General features: G+C 37.2%; 1 protein-coding gene and 1 long non-coding RNA gene across 12 annotated transcripts in view; one reads left to right on the top strand and one right to left on the bottom strand.

Moving 5' to 3' along the window:
• Positions 1–16,055, top strand: part of dlgap2b (discs, large (Drosophila) homolog-associated protein 2b) — an 89,588-nt gene that overhangs the window by 40,278 nt on the left and 33,255 nt on the right. For all 11 annotated transcript variants that reach the window (XM_081602432.1, XM_081602435.1, XM_081602433.1 and 8 more), the window contains one exon: positions 9,726–10,876. In XM_081602432.1, the coding sequence (XP_081458558.1) occupies positions 9,726–10,876 (1,151 nt within the window). The remainder of the gene's footprint in view (positions 1–9,725; positions 10,877–16,055) is intronic.
• The window catches only part of LOC103457359 (uncharacterized), a 57,807-nt gene that overhangs the window by 15,246 nt on the left and 26,506 nt on the right, over positions 1–16,055 (bottom strand). The window lies entirely within an intron of this gene.

Raw genomic sequence — 16,055 nt, 5'->3', positions numbered from 1 at the left:
GTTGTCATCATTAAAAATGGAAATGCAGAGACGTCCTGTCGAAAACTTTAAAGAGAAACTCCAGGAATCTCTAAGTTTGCAAGGTTAAACTAGTGGATATTTTACGGTGTTTAAGGGTGATGTTTGGAGATTACACCAAGACACTTAATCTCTTCCAACACATCGAGGCTCTCCATTAACAAATATGCATGATTGGTGTTGTTTTTGACCTCCTGTTGGCTAGTCAGAGAAAATCGTACATATTTTTCTAAGACATAAATAATGTTAAAGCCAACAGCTGCTCCATGACTACAGACAGTATATCAGCAGTCGTTCCGGCGTATGTGTATAGCTACATTGTCATCAGCATATAAGTGTATTTTAACATTTGACCAAAGAGTTAAAATAGAAGCTGAAGTTCCAAAATTAGAGCCTGGTGGAACTCCTTGTGGTGAAATATAATTGTGCATTTCAGTTATGAATCTAAGCAGTTTGGGAAGGTTAAAGCAATCTATCTGTGGGACTGAACACAATGTTTTTATGATTCATTAAAAATTAATCCATCACTCAGTCTTCTCTTTCCATGTGTTCAGTTATATGATATTGCATATAACTGAAGCACACTGTGCTTTTGCCACTCTAACTATAACTTTGACTTCTAATAGTTTGTTTAAAAGTTATGATAATAGACTTCCTTTTGTTTGACGGAATTACATTTAAGACTTAATTGATATTTAACTTTAATTAAATGTAATACTTTTACTTTGTTTTGACTTTGAATTTAATTTAAAGAAATTAACTGATATTCCTCAGGGTCACTTTAAACTTTACTCTTATTTTATCATAACCCTTCTATTCTGTCGAGTTAATAAAAGTTCTCCCGTATGATTTTCTGCGGGGACAAAAGAAAGCAAAAGATAGTTGGTTGCGACAGCATCAAAGCTTTTGTGCTGCCATCTGTGAGCCTTTAAGTCAGTGCTGTGCCCAGAACATTTCATACTATATATCCATAATTTAAAGAAATTTAAAGAACTTTCACCCTCTGAGTGTATATACACCCTGAGAGCTGGTCACGGGGGAAGTCAGAGGCAGCTTGACATCTTTGTGCAGCTTTGCCCGTAGTGGAAATGACCTCTTCCTGACTGTAGCTTTCATGTGTTCTCCGTCTCTCTTTAGGTTTGTTTTCCTCTCTGCTGCAGCAGAAATTAGAACAGATGGAGCAGAACATGACAAAACAGCCTAATTAAGAGAGTGGTGCACTTCCAAATCCCCACATGTGGAAACTCTGTCCAGAACCATGACAGAACATGTTGGCACCAAGGAAGAAGAAAAAAAACAAAGCAAAACAGTTTTTCAAATTTGCATGATTCATCTTCAACTAAAAAAAAAAAATGCATTTTTCCCTACAATCTTGTAGCCTTGCAATATAGATTGTGACCAAAAGGTCACTTAATCATCTTTTCTGTGGCGCTTCACCCTTTGTCATTGCAGGATTACAATATGAAATGAGTTACATGGCTGAACACATTTACATGCTGAAGATAATTTAGGCATCAATCAAAACAAGGCAAATATTACATATGAAAATTGACACTACTTGGACAGAGGTCTACTCTTTCATATGGTGTGGTTTAAATAATAAAAAAAAGACTGCTGTTGCTTTAAATATTGGATTAAATCGTTATTTTTGTATTTTAGCTTCATAAACTGACACTTTTAAAAAATTTTTACCTTAACTTTTGGTAGATATTTACTCCTGCTGTACAAGTTATTACAGTACGTTTGAATAATTATTGATGGCTATTTGCATATTACATTGATTTTAATTGGTTCAGGTTTACTAGCACATTGTACATACCAGTGTACGAAAGTTTTGGTATTTTTTCCGATTGTTCCTATTTTTTTCGCAGTACGTAGTATGAAAATGTTCATTTTTATTTTTATACATATCGTCACGGTAACGAATACAGTATAGTTACAAATACAAATTCAAGCTTTGGATCATTAATCTAGACTAAACAAATTTTTATATCCACAACATGTCGTAATTTGATGAATTGTTTTGAGAGTATTTACAGCAGCATGGTTTTAACTTCCACGTGTACCACCAGCAGCCTAAGTTACTGGTTTAGGCTACTAAGCCAGTGACGAGTAATGAGCTCAATAAACAAGAACAAACATCAAACAAAAGAAATATCCCTTGGTGTCCTATTAATTCACTGAACCCTGCCTTTTATTATTTTTTTTATTGACGTGGGCCTCACACAAGACGTTCATTAAGATTTTTAGCAGTGAACTCCTATATTTAGAGTTCTACAGCAGATATCTGTTATTTTAAATTAGCCTGCAGCCCTTTCTAATTGAAACAATGCTGTCGTTTACCCAGTAAAGGTCCAATTAGTAACTCCTCTGCTTGAAGGGAGTCATCACAGTTCAGACTGCAGAGCTAACACACATAAAATAGTTTCGTATTGCCTCCAAAAGCTACCTGAGCAATACCAAGTCACAATTCGTCTCGAGTGTATTCACTTGTATTTGTCGCTGCCTGAGCTCAACAAAAACTCTCAGAGTAGATGATAGTGCCAGGTTTGACTGGGAACTTGATTGCACACCTGTAGTGTCAGAGCTTCTGGGACTAATTTCTGCACTGTACATGCAAGAATGAATCTCAAATGAAGCGCACACGCCTTCAGAAACTGCTAAACCGTCCAGCTTCCTCTTGAAATGTTTCCACACTTTCTAATATGGCTGAGTAAAGCAGGTGTAGTGATATTGTGGGAATCTAAAAGTTTCCACATGTTTGCTAAACACAAAGTAAGTATTACTTGTGAGTTTCAAAATAAAATATTTCCCCTTATTTATTACGTATTTAACAGTTTTCTCTCAAGTGTTAATCTAATTTTCAGAGCAATATGTTGAAGTAGAAGTTTTGGCCTAAACGTTCCAGGCGTCTTAATATTCAATCGCACACAGGCTGCACAAGCTTGCTATGTTTACATAGTGTAGGAGTTATTACCATGGTGATGTGTCTGCATCTTCTACAGGACCTGAATGAGAAGAAGAAGCATTGTGCCAATTTGAAGCCTCCCACATCAGGGTTTTTTTTTCCCATGTTGTTTTGTCGGCAGTTGTTATACTTCACCTTAAACAATAGGTTTGTGTTTGAAATGAAGAAGAGGAATCAATGTGGAAAGGATTATATTTTTTCTCACCATGACTACATTTTGTTGTATTTTATCAAGTTTATAGTGGAACCCAGAAAGTTGGAGGAAGAGTTTTCATTGCATCCGAGTCACTTTTTTTTGTTTTTTTTTCCATTGTACTGGTCTGTTTTATTCATACAATTGATGTACAAGTCTATGCTAAGGCACAAAGAGAAACCTTGAAGGAAAGCACATTTCAGCTCCGTGTTAGACATTGTGTTAGACATTGTCTTTCATGTGTGGGAGGCTTCAAAGGCAGCAACACGGTTAGCAGTGGTTGATTACGGGCTCCTTATAAGGGGTTTTCTTCCGTGGAAGGGCACGGAGAAGACAGAAGGAGTACGGCTGTGTTCAGGGTGTGTGTTATCACTCCATCAGCTCTGTCTGCTTTCTGAGGAGAGAACAGCAGCAGTGGGAGGGGAGTGGGTGGATATCAAAAGGTGAAAGTCAGACTGCTGCAAAGCTTTAACCAATGCAGTACGATTTTGACTCAGTTGCAGGATTTAACATACTTTAGCCTTATGTAATACTTGTGGTCTTTGCCGTCTGTCTCTGTGGAAACGAGTGGTTATTGAATGTACTTTATCTATTGCATTCTTGTCAAATTAACTGATACTATAAACTTAATAATACTTAATGATGCTTAATAATACCATCGTTTACTCACTCATCTCAGTGTTTAGGGCATCACAATATCCGTCACATCAATGTCAGGGCAGTGTTTGGTCTTGGTTACATTTACTTGACTGACATTACTAACAAACACAGCATCTCTGGTTGGGGACAGAAGAGCCTGAGGTGGAAGATAAAACATCTGAAGTTTAACAGGAAGCTGTTGGTCAAAGGAAGGTGGAATGTCTGTTTAACTGGCAGCAGGAGACATCCTGTCCTCCTTTTGTCAATAGCTAGTAGCAATGTCTCGGCAATGTACCTCAACAGCTCAGCAGCTTGTTGCTAAGATCTCCGCTGTGGAATTAGCTCGCCGTGTATTACTGTGGAGGAGGGAGGCCAAGTTTATTTCAAGTTATGCAAGGATCTTGGAGATAAAGTGGCATTCTGGTCAGGCGCTGACTGCAGCAAAGCTTTAACTTAGCACAATGCTTTCTCAGGGAGCAGAGGAAAGAGAGAGGGTTTCCCCTCACAATTTTTTCTCTTCCACAAACCGATTCTAATTTCTCTCTCCTCAGTGTCTCATCTTTTTTTCACAGGAGAAAAATTACACACTGGATCAGGTGCTGACTGGAGCACATTAAGGAAATGTCCTGTTACTCATCAAGCACAATAGCCGTTGCGTAAGCTGTGGAAACCAGAAAGTGCTCATTAATGTCTTGTGAACACTTAGTACAAGATGTTACGCAGCGTATTCATGAGAATGTTTGGAAGGTAATGTTCTCCTCAAGAATTAAAACATTGTTTATGTAAATCAGTTGTGGAGAGTCGAGTATAAACTGCTTAAATCACCCTGAGTAGCCAGATTAACACTCATGATAGCATGTATCCGATAAAGAGGTCCTTAACTCATTGGTACCTCATGTCAGTGTATTTTTTATCTTCTGTATATGAATAATCTTAGATAAACAGATGTGCACGGTAGCATATATATATATAAACTTACATATAGACACATACAAAATTATTTCAACATATAATAGGTGTTGTATATGCATATATAAAGTGTAGTTATAAGTGTATTAATATACTGATAATTCTTTTTAGCGCATAATATAACATTTCTGTGTTGGCATACAGTGGGTAGTTTACAATGGCATTGGTTGGGGTGTAATTTTTAGAGATGTGACATCTGTTCAAATAAAGTGTTGAAACCATCTCTCAGGCAGATGAGCTGCAGGCTAAATGTGCAACAAAGCTGTATCACTGCATTGCTGGGAGAGTGGGAGGTATTGACCAAGACAGAGTTGAGCTAAGCTTCCTCTTCCTTGCTGCTGCCCGAAGGCGATCCAGAGTCAGCCATGTGACACAGCTCATTTTTTTCTGGAAAAAAAAAAAGTCTGCTGGGTTTCTTTAACTTGACATAACCTCCCTCACTGAGACTGATGTGTCGGTCGCTGTGTGCTAGTGCATGTTGCAGTTGTGATGCGTTCCGCACATCGGATGGCACTGAGCACTTAGGGGACCAATTCAGTGTGTTACACTAAAAGCAAGTTGTTATATGGTCTGAATGAATAAATATATGTGGCAAGCAGTCTGCTTTACTGGTTTTGAGAAGTGCTAAAATAAATTATGGTATTTTCAGACAGTGAAGATATTTGTATTTATTAGCCTTTAAAATTTGATTTTGGGATCATAATTTATACGTACTTAGAATAAACTGACATTATTCTCCTATAGTTACTCCAGTTGCAAATTCAAAGTCATTAATATGCAGATAATACATAATTAAGGTAGATTTGGCAGCAGGATGATGCATCGCGTGTACTCAAGCAGCACCAGTGATTAAAACAGATTGCATGATATTAACAATAGTTTTATGTCTACCACTTTTGAATGATTGACTGATTAATTAAAAGTATTTATTGCCTTCTTAATAGTTTTTCTCCCCTTCATAATTCTCTCACACCCCCAAAAAAGGAATAGGGTGAATAGACTTTGCTCAGTTTGATTTACTTGATATTAAAAATCTAATCTAGGTTGAAAGATTAGTCTCTAAACAGCTAATTATGAAGAAATCAACACACCTCAAGATAATTCCTGTAATCAGAATCCTGCGGTGATATCAGAAAGGAAGGCTGATGATTTTTCCTGAGGGTGAAAACAGATGTTGTTTGGCTTTTGACTCACTAAATCAGATGTTGTGACATTCTTGACAGCATGCAGGGATGCACTATGGCTGGCTTTGCTTGGTTCTGACGAATAAACAGGTGATGAACAGTAAAGCATGCATCCAAATGCAGTGCTACATTTAATCAAATAATTATTCACGACTGAGTTAATGAACAAGAGTTATTGTCAAAGTCATTTTGAATGTTTTAACTGCATTTTTTTTTCCAAAAATACAAATTAAAACAATCACAACTCTGTGGGATTTAGATTCGTTGCCGATTTTAAGTTTGACAGAAGCAGATAAGTTGAGCAAGTCTGCAGGACTCTGCTAGGAGTGAGTAAGCTTAAAAGACACTATGAGTGAAATTATTTTAAATATTTTTAACAGTTACCTGTTGCCACAAGGGTTAGAGTCACTCTACTTAAATATTAACCCAGGTCACGTGGTCACAACCATTGGTTATGATTTAATTGCTAAAAATTACTGCTTTTCTTAAAATGGCAGGAACCGTAATTACTCTATCCACCCTTTGATGCTGGTCATTTAAAAACTATTCTGGTTCTATAAATTGCTCATTTTTACACACATTTTCTTTGAGTGAAATACACTTAACCTCCAAAAAGGCATGATACAAAAGATGTCAGTTTTACATTCAGTTTACGGCTTGCAGCTGCTGCTAATAATCAAAGTTTGCACTGATAATTCAACAGTTGCTTTCTTAAACCGATTCAAAGGTCCATTCTGCAAATCCATCCGTGACTTCAAGAGTAAAGAATCTGCACCACACTGCATGCTATTTATGTCTCCTGTACACTTCTGATACTAAGATCTACCAAACCCCACACAGCCTTGAGAATCCAGCTACAATTCCTGGGTTTTAGCGGTGGTTGCTATGGCAACTGTGCTTTTTATTTTTGGCTCCTTCGAAATACTGTGCAAGATTTAGAGATCCCAAATGTTATGTAAGATGAAGTGCCCTGTTTCAGGCTGGGGTTTCCTGCTGCAGCGAACTTAATTAATTACGGGGGAATGGCACACACTTCAGGTGCTCCAGTGTGTACCTGAGAGCTTTGATCACATCTTTCCATTTTATGAATCAGACCGTGTTTCTGTGCAGGAAGCTGTAGGCGCAAGTTATATTGTTCGCAGAAGTGCGTTGGACATACTCTTCAATTAGAGGTGACTCATATCTTAATGGTTCAGAGATGAATAGGTAAAGATCTAGACGTTTGCACTGAACGTTAGAAACAACCTTAACAGCATAAATAAATCTTTATAACAACAGATTAAAAGAAATAAACAAACCTTAATGAGATCAGACACAGATGGCTGAAGCATTTGCTGAACTATTTAAACCTCCTTTTCATCTTAAACTTTCACAATCTTGTTTAGGTAGTTAAAATATTTCTCATCATGCCAAATGGCAGCACATTTTACTTTTTATGCTAAGAAAAACAAACCAAAACCACTTCATTTGGAAGCATTTGATTGAGCTTAGCAAAGTCTGAATGTCTGCAATAGGACACCAAATCCCACAAGTTAAGATTAAGATGAGCAATAAGGAAAGAGAGGAGGAAAAATTTTGAAATTAAGGTGACAAAAACATCTAGGTAGATTCAACCTGGCCTGAAAATGTTAACTGGGTGCTGAAGACCAAATTCAATTGTCAACTCAATGTTGCTCGAAATAATCAAGTGAGAGATCAGTTTATTCTATGTCCCTATCTTTGCTTGCAAGAGCTTTCATTTCCTAAATGTCTGATTTATTGAAAACCCCTTGAGGTGACTGAACTATGGTGATGGTTTACAGCTGTATATGTTAAGCATCTACTTGAATCATGTAGTTTCATCTTTCAGCGTCACGCTGCAGCGCCCTCCACAGTTATTGGCATTATTGATGGGTAAAAATATCGCAATCCATCTTTTTATTGCAGTAGTTTAACCTCATATTTGTACAGATTTGAGATACCAACCCTTAAGGTAAATATGTTTTAATACTTTTTAAAATTGATAATAAGGTTTGCGATCTTTAAATTTACAACTACTGGCATTTTCCTGGTGTATCTACACACACACACACACGCACGCACGCACGCACGCACGCACGCGCGTACTTACATTGATAAGAAACAGAAAATTAACACTTGGCACTGAATCCAGAGAATTTGGTTTAGTTTGCTGTGCAAACTATTGTATTTGTATTGTATTTGTATTGTATTGTATTGTATTGTATTGTATTGTGAACCTACTCAAACAGAAGATGACATGGCATCAATCTGTGACTTGTTATTTGAAAACCAACACTCACTAAAACACCTTCCCTGATATTTCCTTTCTTGTTTTGGTTGTCCTTAGTTTCTTAAATATTGTGTTTGTAACTTAGGCATCATAAAGTTCAATAAAGAATTTTTAAATGTGAATTTAAGAGGACACACATTTCAAAATCTAATTTTCAAGCTCAATTTTATGGTTAGCTCATGCCTCTCTTCAGATGTTCACAGTCTTCTATTCTTGAGGCACAATAGGATTCAGTCTGCTTGTCGCAATCATTGGTTGAATGCAGAAACCAAACGCAGGTTTACCAGCAAGCAGACAGCTTGTGAATGATAGACTTTAGCAACTTATTTAATAACAGCAAACAAAATCACTGTTATTACAGGAATAAAAAGGAAGGGAAGCCTAATGTAGAACTCAACTCTAATGAGTGGCTCGCAAAAGACAGACGACTGTGACAGAGCAAAACAGAGCAGGAGATGTTTGAACTGAGAAAAGATACAAACTAACATGTTTCAGGTGGTGTGAAAAATAAAATAAAAATACTCAACCTGGAAAAATGAGCAAAAAGTTGGGCAAAAAAACAAAAACAAATTTTAAAAATGAACAACAGATAGTAATCCCCCATACAGTTGATTCTGTGTTCTTTCTTCTCCATCTCATTTCTTTTTTTAACTCAGTAAGTTCAATTGTTCTGGTCTTAAGAGTTGATTGCTTATGATTTCCTTTTGGTTTTTCACTTCTTCTCATTGATGAATGTTTTACATTTGGGTTTAATTCAGCTTCTTTTCCAATTACTTTACCTACAAGTCGCATGCGATTCCACTGAAATTGAAAAATAAACAATTTAAGCATTCTGTATGAAACATGAGGTAAGCAAGTTTCTTACCTCAGTGTGTAGTGTAGTGACAGTGTAGTAGCCTTGCAAATAGACAACAAAGGACGAGGCTCTTTGTGTCTGAGTCACACAGAAAACGATTTAATAATCTCTGATCTATTTTTTACTTGCATTGTTCTTGTGTCTCTTTGTTGCTTGGAATTTATTCAAATCTCTGACTTTCCAATTTCCTTCCCTTACAGCACTCAATAAATCACCTACAGAAAACCTTCCGTGTGAACGTTTCAAATAAAACTTTTCAGAGTTATTTCACATTATTGTATTGAGAGAAAAGTTTTCATTGAACCCAACTGTGACTTTAATATAATTCCTTGCCAGTCTAGGCCTTGGAAAGTATTATTTATGCTAATAATTTCTTATTTGAAGTCAATATACTCTCGAGTGTTTATAAAGAGGTAAAATGAAATTATTTTAATATGCATGACACTTAACAGATGAGTGTAAAGAATCACAGTAGTATTAAAATGTTTGAAGCACAGCCAAAAACGAGATCAGATGAAGACATTTAAACTGGACTTTTGATTTCCTGATTCCTCCAACTCTGTGATTTTAATGTTTTCCTCTCCTTCTTTCTTCTTTCTCTGCATCAGACCAGAAGTTTACATCTTGGTCCCCACCTCGGAAGGTAAATGAAGGCAGACGTCTCCCCCCTGCCAGGAACATGAAGGGCTTATCGGGCAGTCGTTCCCAGCATCATATCCCTTTACCTCATGGTTTGGACTACGATCCCCACATCCACGACTTCCATGGCCACTATGGCTCTGAGTCCCGCCACCCGTCATACCTGCTCAGTCCCACAGAGAGCTGCCCCGTGGACTTCCACCACCGGTACTCGCCCCGAAGCTCCATCCACTCTGACTGCATGATGATGTCCCCTGTCATGATGCCTCCACCTGCCGCATCAGACCACATCTCCAGCAGCACCTTCCCCAGAATGCACTACAGCTCTCAGTATTACGACTCAGCCACCCGGGAAGACTGCGCTGCCATCACGGCCTCCGCCACCTCGCCGGCTGTCACTGCTGCGGCAGCCGCTGCTGCTGCCTCCTCCCACCACGCCGGCACTAAAAGCAATCGCCTTCCAGCTAACCTGCTAGACCAGTTTGAGAAACAACTGCCACTTCACCGCGACGGCTTCCACACGCTACAGTACCAGCGCACGTCCACAACCACCGAGCAACGCAGCGAGAGTCCCGGCCGCATCAGACACCTCGTTCATTCAGTTCAGAAACTCTTCACCAAGTCCCACTCTTTGGAGGGGTCATCCAAGATGAATGGCACAAAAGGTGATGTAGGAGGTGGAGCAGGGTCGTATTACCATCATGGCCACCACTCCACCAAACACAGCAGCAAGAGGAGCAAAAGTAAAGAACGTAAGCACCGCTCTGGAGGTTGGTGGAGCTCTGATGACAACTTGGATAGTGACAGCACCTACCGCACACCGAGTGTAATGTCGAGACACCACGGGGAACACGTCAGCCACTGCTACCCAGAATCCATGCACAGCCACCACTTTGGAGAAATGTCGCTCAAGGGCTCCAAGAGTAACAACGATGTCAAGTGCTCAGCCTGTGAAAGCATGGCCATGGCACCTGAGGGAAAATTCATGAAGAGGAGCTCCTGGTCGACACTCACGGTCAGTCAAGCCAAGGAGGCCTATAGGAAGTCATCGCTTAATTTGGACAAACCCATGATGCACACCGACCTCAAAACGTCTTCACGAGCATGTCACTACCTTCAGGTAAGTGGGCTTTTACGTCATAAAATTGCTTTTATACCATTGTCACCTTCCTAAAATAACGGCATAAGCAATTTTTACCAAAGGTTTTTTTTTAACCTAAATACAATTTTGGGGTGGTGGTGATTTTTTATTTCCCCCAAAATCAGCTTTGGCAAAAAAAAAAAAAAAAAAAAAAAGAAGAAGTCACATAGACAATTATTTTAGGAAGGTGACGATATGTATATTGGAGCACTTATGGATGCAACTTTATGATGCCATGTATAATTAGAAAAGATACATTGATTATGTTTTGTTGCCAAGTCGGAGTCCACCATTTGACTTTTGATGTTAAATTACAGTTTAATTCTTCATTAAACTTAACTAATGTACACTATCAGTTTACCAGGTTCTAAGACTGTTTCAATTAAAACTCAGACTATTCCTGCAGAAATACTATTTTGTATATCGCATTATCTTTGAAAATTCACTGAGATGCTTGCAAAGAAATGTGAATGAATTAAACTAACTGTTCTCGTAAAAAAGTACTTTGTGAACCAAATTAGGAAGGAAGCAAAATGCTCAAATGTAAGTCATTTTAAGTTAGATAGGCTAGTCTGAAGTACCAAGCAAACAATAACACTCTATATGCTTAGGTTGTAACTGGACAGAAAATGTTTAAATAATGAAATCCTTAAGATGTCTTTAAGAGGTATTGATATTTATTAAGAGTATAGATATTGTTTTCCCAGTGACGCCTTGAGATTCACAGTCAGGAATAGAAGCAAAATGCTATTTTTTTCTGTGCTACATGGAGTCCTTTAATAGAGAAGCATGTTTTGGCAGGTCTCTGTGTTGGGCAAATGAAGAGGCTGCAGGTGGCACATGGGCACAATCTGTTCTAAGAATGTTCACAAAGAAAAGGCTGTTTAGTGGGGAAATGAAGAGGAAGCTTTGTACAGCAAAGGATGAGTTAGCTAATCAGATTTAATAGTTTTTATTTTCTGGGTTGTTGTTTTTTTTTAGCATTTTTTCCTCCAAATGTTTGACAGTTGATAGTATGTATTATTTTCTTCCAGAAGCTTTTAGCCCACCAGATTGGTAACTTATATCCTTAAACCTTATTTAGTTCACAAACCAGCATATAAATCTGCAAAGTGTCAGCAAACACAACTACAACTACATTTGCTCTTGATTAAATCAGGATTTTTGCATTTTGCTTGTTGGTTTTATTTGTAGGAGTTAATGCACTTTTCAATCTAAAAACACATGAGAGTCACTACAAACACTATGCTCTCTGGTCCTGTAATTCTATACAAAAAGACAGGTGCTTGTCAAACACTTTAGTGTGTATAATGCCTGTGTTTGACACACTTCCTCACTGTGAAAAACATCAAGCATCCTTCGTAATCCTTTTGACCACCCCTGGAGGAGCATTCACCTCAGTTTGTAGCAAACAATCACTGAAGCTAGTAACAGTGTGAGTAAGGCACGCAAGAGGAAATTTTAAAAAGAAACTCAATGTTACAGGGATAGGAAATTTTAACTGTCATTTGGGGGAAAAAAACAACTCTTAAAAAAGATGACTTGTGGAGAGTAACTTAAAACTGAGTCAAGAACCCAGGTTCTTTTTACAGGTTGTCATGATTAAAAATACAAACCGTTTGAATTGGTAGAGGGGAAAAAAAGAATCTGTACATCTGCTGGTTTACTGCTTAGGTCCACTGACACTGAGATTCACAAATGTATTAATATCATTTGAACTTTTACATTTTGTCACCCGATAGCCACAGATTTATGCATATTGCATATTTTAAGTACAAAACTATAAAAGTAAAAAGAATTATAGTTATAATTTGTTTTACAAATAGAAATCAGAAAATTGCATTTGTTTGTATTTTCACGATACCTCTGAATAAAATCCAACACAAGGTCCCAAGCAAATGCTTTATACATTTTTGAGGATCTCATTTGTAAAGAAAATATAATTTATGCTTTATGTTTTACATAAAATCTAAATAAAAGTTTGGTTTTGGGTTGTAATGAATGCTTCTGCAAAGCAATGCTGCACATAAAAGAATTATTTGGTCAGGTTCTAACAGAAAATTGTTCTTGCTCGTTATCCATCTTAGTTTACTGAAATGAGAACTGAGTAAATTTACAGAAACAAGTGCATGCACTTCCAAACTAGGTTATTGATCTGACGAAGAGGTTTTCAAATACAGTCTTCCTAGAAAGTAACTGCTTGACTAACTCACCCTGGTGTAAGAACTTTTTCAGTGAATTGGACTTTTTACCCAAAGATTATTTTAACACAAACTCTTTTTGGTGTTATATTAACTAATGAGGCTGTAAAGCAGCTGGTCTGTCTGGTAGCCTGAGAGGCTCAGCACATCTTGTCAGGTATAGCATCATATGAGCTCCAACAGTAGTGCTAATGAGCTGGTGCACAGCCTCAGTAACTGATTGCTGGCTTGTTAACTACAGTCTCAGATGATCAATGGCTGCACATTAAGATGAAAATCATTCTTTTTCTGCTGCTGTCATTAAGGCGTATTAATTTATTTAGCACATTATGGATGGATGTTCTTCCACTCATGTGGGGAAGGATACATTTAACAAAAAGATGTCATGCATAATGATTTAAGTTTTTGTTTTTTCACATTTTGAAACATCATATGATATTTAGTTCTTTATATTTCTGTTCCGTCATTAAATTCAATAAACAGGACAGGTAGAGGTCAAATTATGACAGGAGCTGATTTTGGACATGAGCAGAATAGAGTGAGAGGGATGGAGGCAGACTCCTCGATGTCGGAGCCAAAAAGAGCAATCAGCTCATGTGCTTTCTCTGACAGTATTCAGCAGTTGTGACAGAGACACAGCCAAGTCATGTAAGTGGATGAAGTGAGCGACTGGAAGAGCAGAGGAGAGTCTGCACTGTGAGCAAAAAAAGCTTCTCTCTCATGACACAACTCAATTCCCTCCCGACACTTTGTAATTTATTTTAATTTCAGAACTGTTAAAAAGAAAAAGTCCCCATTTTAATTAATTATACATCAGCCTGAATTAAATCTGAGAGACTCCTGTGAAAACACCTCAAACAATCAAAATGTTGCAGCCATTTCTTTCCTTAGATCGATAAACGGGTCAAATCAAATTTCAACGACCCCGTTTTAGTTTACTTTTAATTATTGATTTTACTGCTTTCTATTGAATTGAGCAGACAAAAAGTGAAACTAACTCAATTATAAACTAATTTGTCCTCAAATCATAATCATAATTAAAGGGAGATCTTACACCGGCCCAGCAAAGATGAGCATTAAATAAAATCTATTGGTGAGTAAAAATCTGCATTTTGAATACCAAGGAACCCAACAGATCAGGGATAAAACTCTTTAAAAGTTTAAAACTTAACACTCATCTTCTTGTTGTTCTAAAACCTGAAATGAATTAGAATTTTTAATGCTACAGCAATGAAAGAGAGAACAGGAAAGACCCATGAGCACAGAGAAAACATTCCTGAGCATCTGTTGCACTCGGACAGAGGAGGTTTTTTTTGGTGACTAATCATGACAGTAACTGTTGCCACTTCAAAAGATCCTTTAAATATAACTTTGCAAATAATGAGGCAGCACTGCACTTTGTCGGGCTCAGAGAGCATTATGATAGTTAGAACAGACTCAGATGTCTGCATATGGAAGAATATGTAATTTTCTGCATCTAGAATTTCTTCACAAGCCAATTTTCTTCTCAATCCAACAGGGACTGAATCTATAAAATTAATTTCACTAACATCTCTTTTACACCAATACCTGTACAGACAGTACAGACAGGAAAGTAATTACAGATGCTTCATGTCTGGCCACTGTGGCTTTTTTTTTAATCAGACAACATTAGGCACTTTGCTGAATAAATCTCTCTAGTTTCCATCTCACATGATGTATCCAAACATGTGTATGCATACATCCCTTTGGTCTGAGAACTTGAAAATATAAAAGTTGTTCAAAAAAGTAAGAATAAATTAGTTCAATTTGTACACCACCAACCACAAAATGATGATAAGCTTCTATTTCATTAATACATCCGTCTATTTGAGGGACATATTTTTTTTTACAGTGTCAGCATCAGTGTGTGTGTGCAGTGTCTTTTGATGACTACTCTTCCAGCAGGCATCAAACTTTTATTGGATGTAGTTTTATCCAGTTAAAAAACATGCAAATGCTAAAAGAAACACTTTTCAACAAGGCTCAGTGAAGAAATATAGCTGGAAATATCTTACCATGGAGTATAGCAGGAATGTTGTATCACAAATTCCTGAGTTCATAGTATATCTAAAAACCAACAGGTAACTGCTTTTCTATGTGTGTAATATCACTTGAGCTAAGTAATGCAAGTCTGCTTTTCATTGAAGATCACATATATTTTCCAGGAGTCATAACCTGGCTTATCTCTCCCCAAAATTACAAAATATTGCAACATAAAAGTCATAATGTGAGTTTTGTTGCATACATTTTTAAAAGTTACACACAGAGCTTTCAAGCTGAAAGTTGTACCAAAGAGATGCAAAGAGCTGATACAACATGATCTATCATCTTACAATAGCAGCAGAGGAAGATAGCAGTGGAAGCAGAATAAGTTTCTGCTGTTAAAAAGACAAAATAAGAATAGAAAACTTGTTTTTTAAAATGGTTTAAAACAGTTTTTTCCAGATGTACAGATATTTGCACATTCATTTGAATGTTGTAGCTGTCAGGCCGTTCTCCAGTGCTGCAATTACATAAAGCCCTCTAAGGTAATTAATTAAAACTAACTGATATTTCCTGGATAAAATAAATAATTTAAATATATTTAGTTTCTCCTTTTGTCATTGCTTTACTTCGTGAGGAAAGAAAGAAAATGTTTATGTTACACTGCTAAATCAGGAAAAGTATATCGGTCTTTGTCATTTACTGTACATTAAATGATTTCCATGGTGACACTGAACATAATACAGAAAAGGTTTTTGAACTTCGTTTTGCTTGAGAGTGCATGTTTCATTGTCTTAAATTACTTTGAGTTTCAGAATTATGAAGCATCTCAGCCCACGCATTTTGTTTGTCTTGGTTTGCATAGAGCTTTGTTTGAATCACTCAGATTTGCAGAAAATACAGGGATTTCTTCTACCAACAACTCTAGTTGGAACAAGAAATCCATCCGGTTT

This window comes from Poecilia reticulata, chromosome 21 (assembly GCF_904066995.2).
Source record: "Poecilia reticulata chromosome 21, P_reticulata-male-v2, whole genome shotgun sequence".
In the NCBI taxonomy this organism is placed as follows: Eukaryota; Metazoa; Chordata; class Actinopteri; order Cyprinodontiformes; family Poeciliidae; genus Poecilia; species Poecilia reticulata.
The sequence above is the reverse complement of the archived record's forward strand: the minus strand, read 5'-3'. Positions and strand labels throughout refer to the sequence as shown.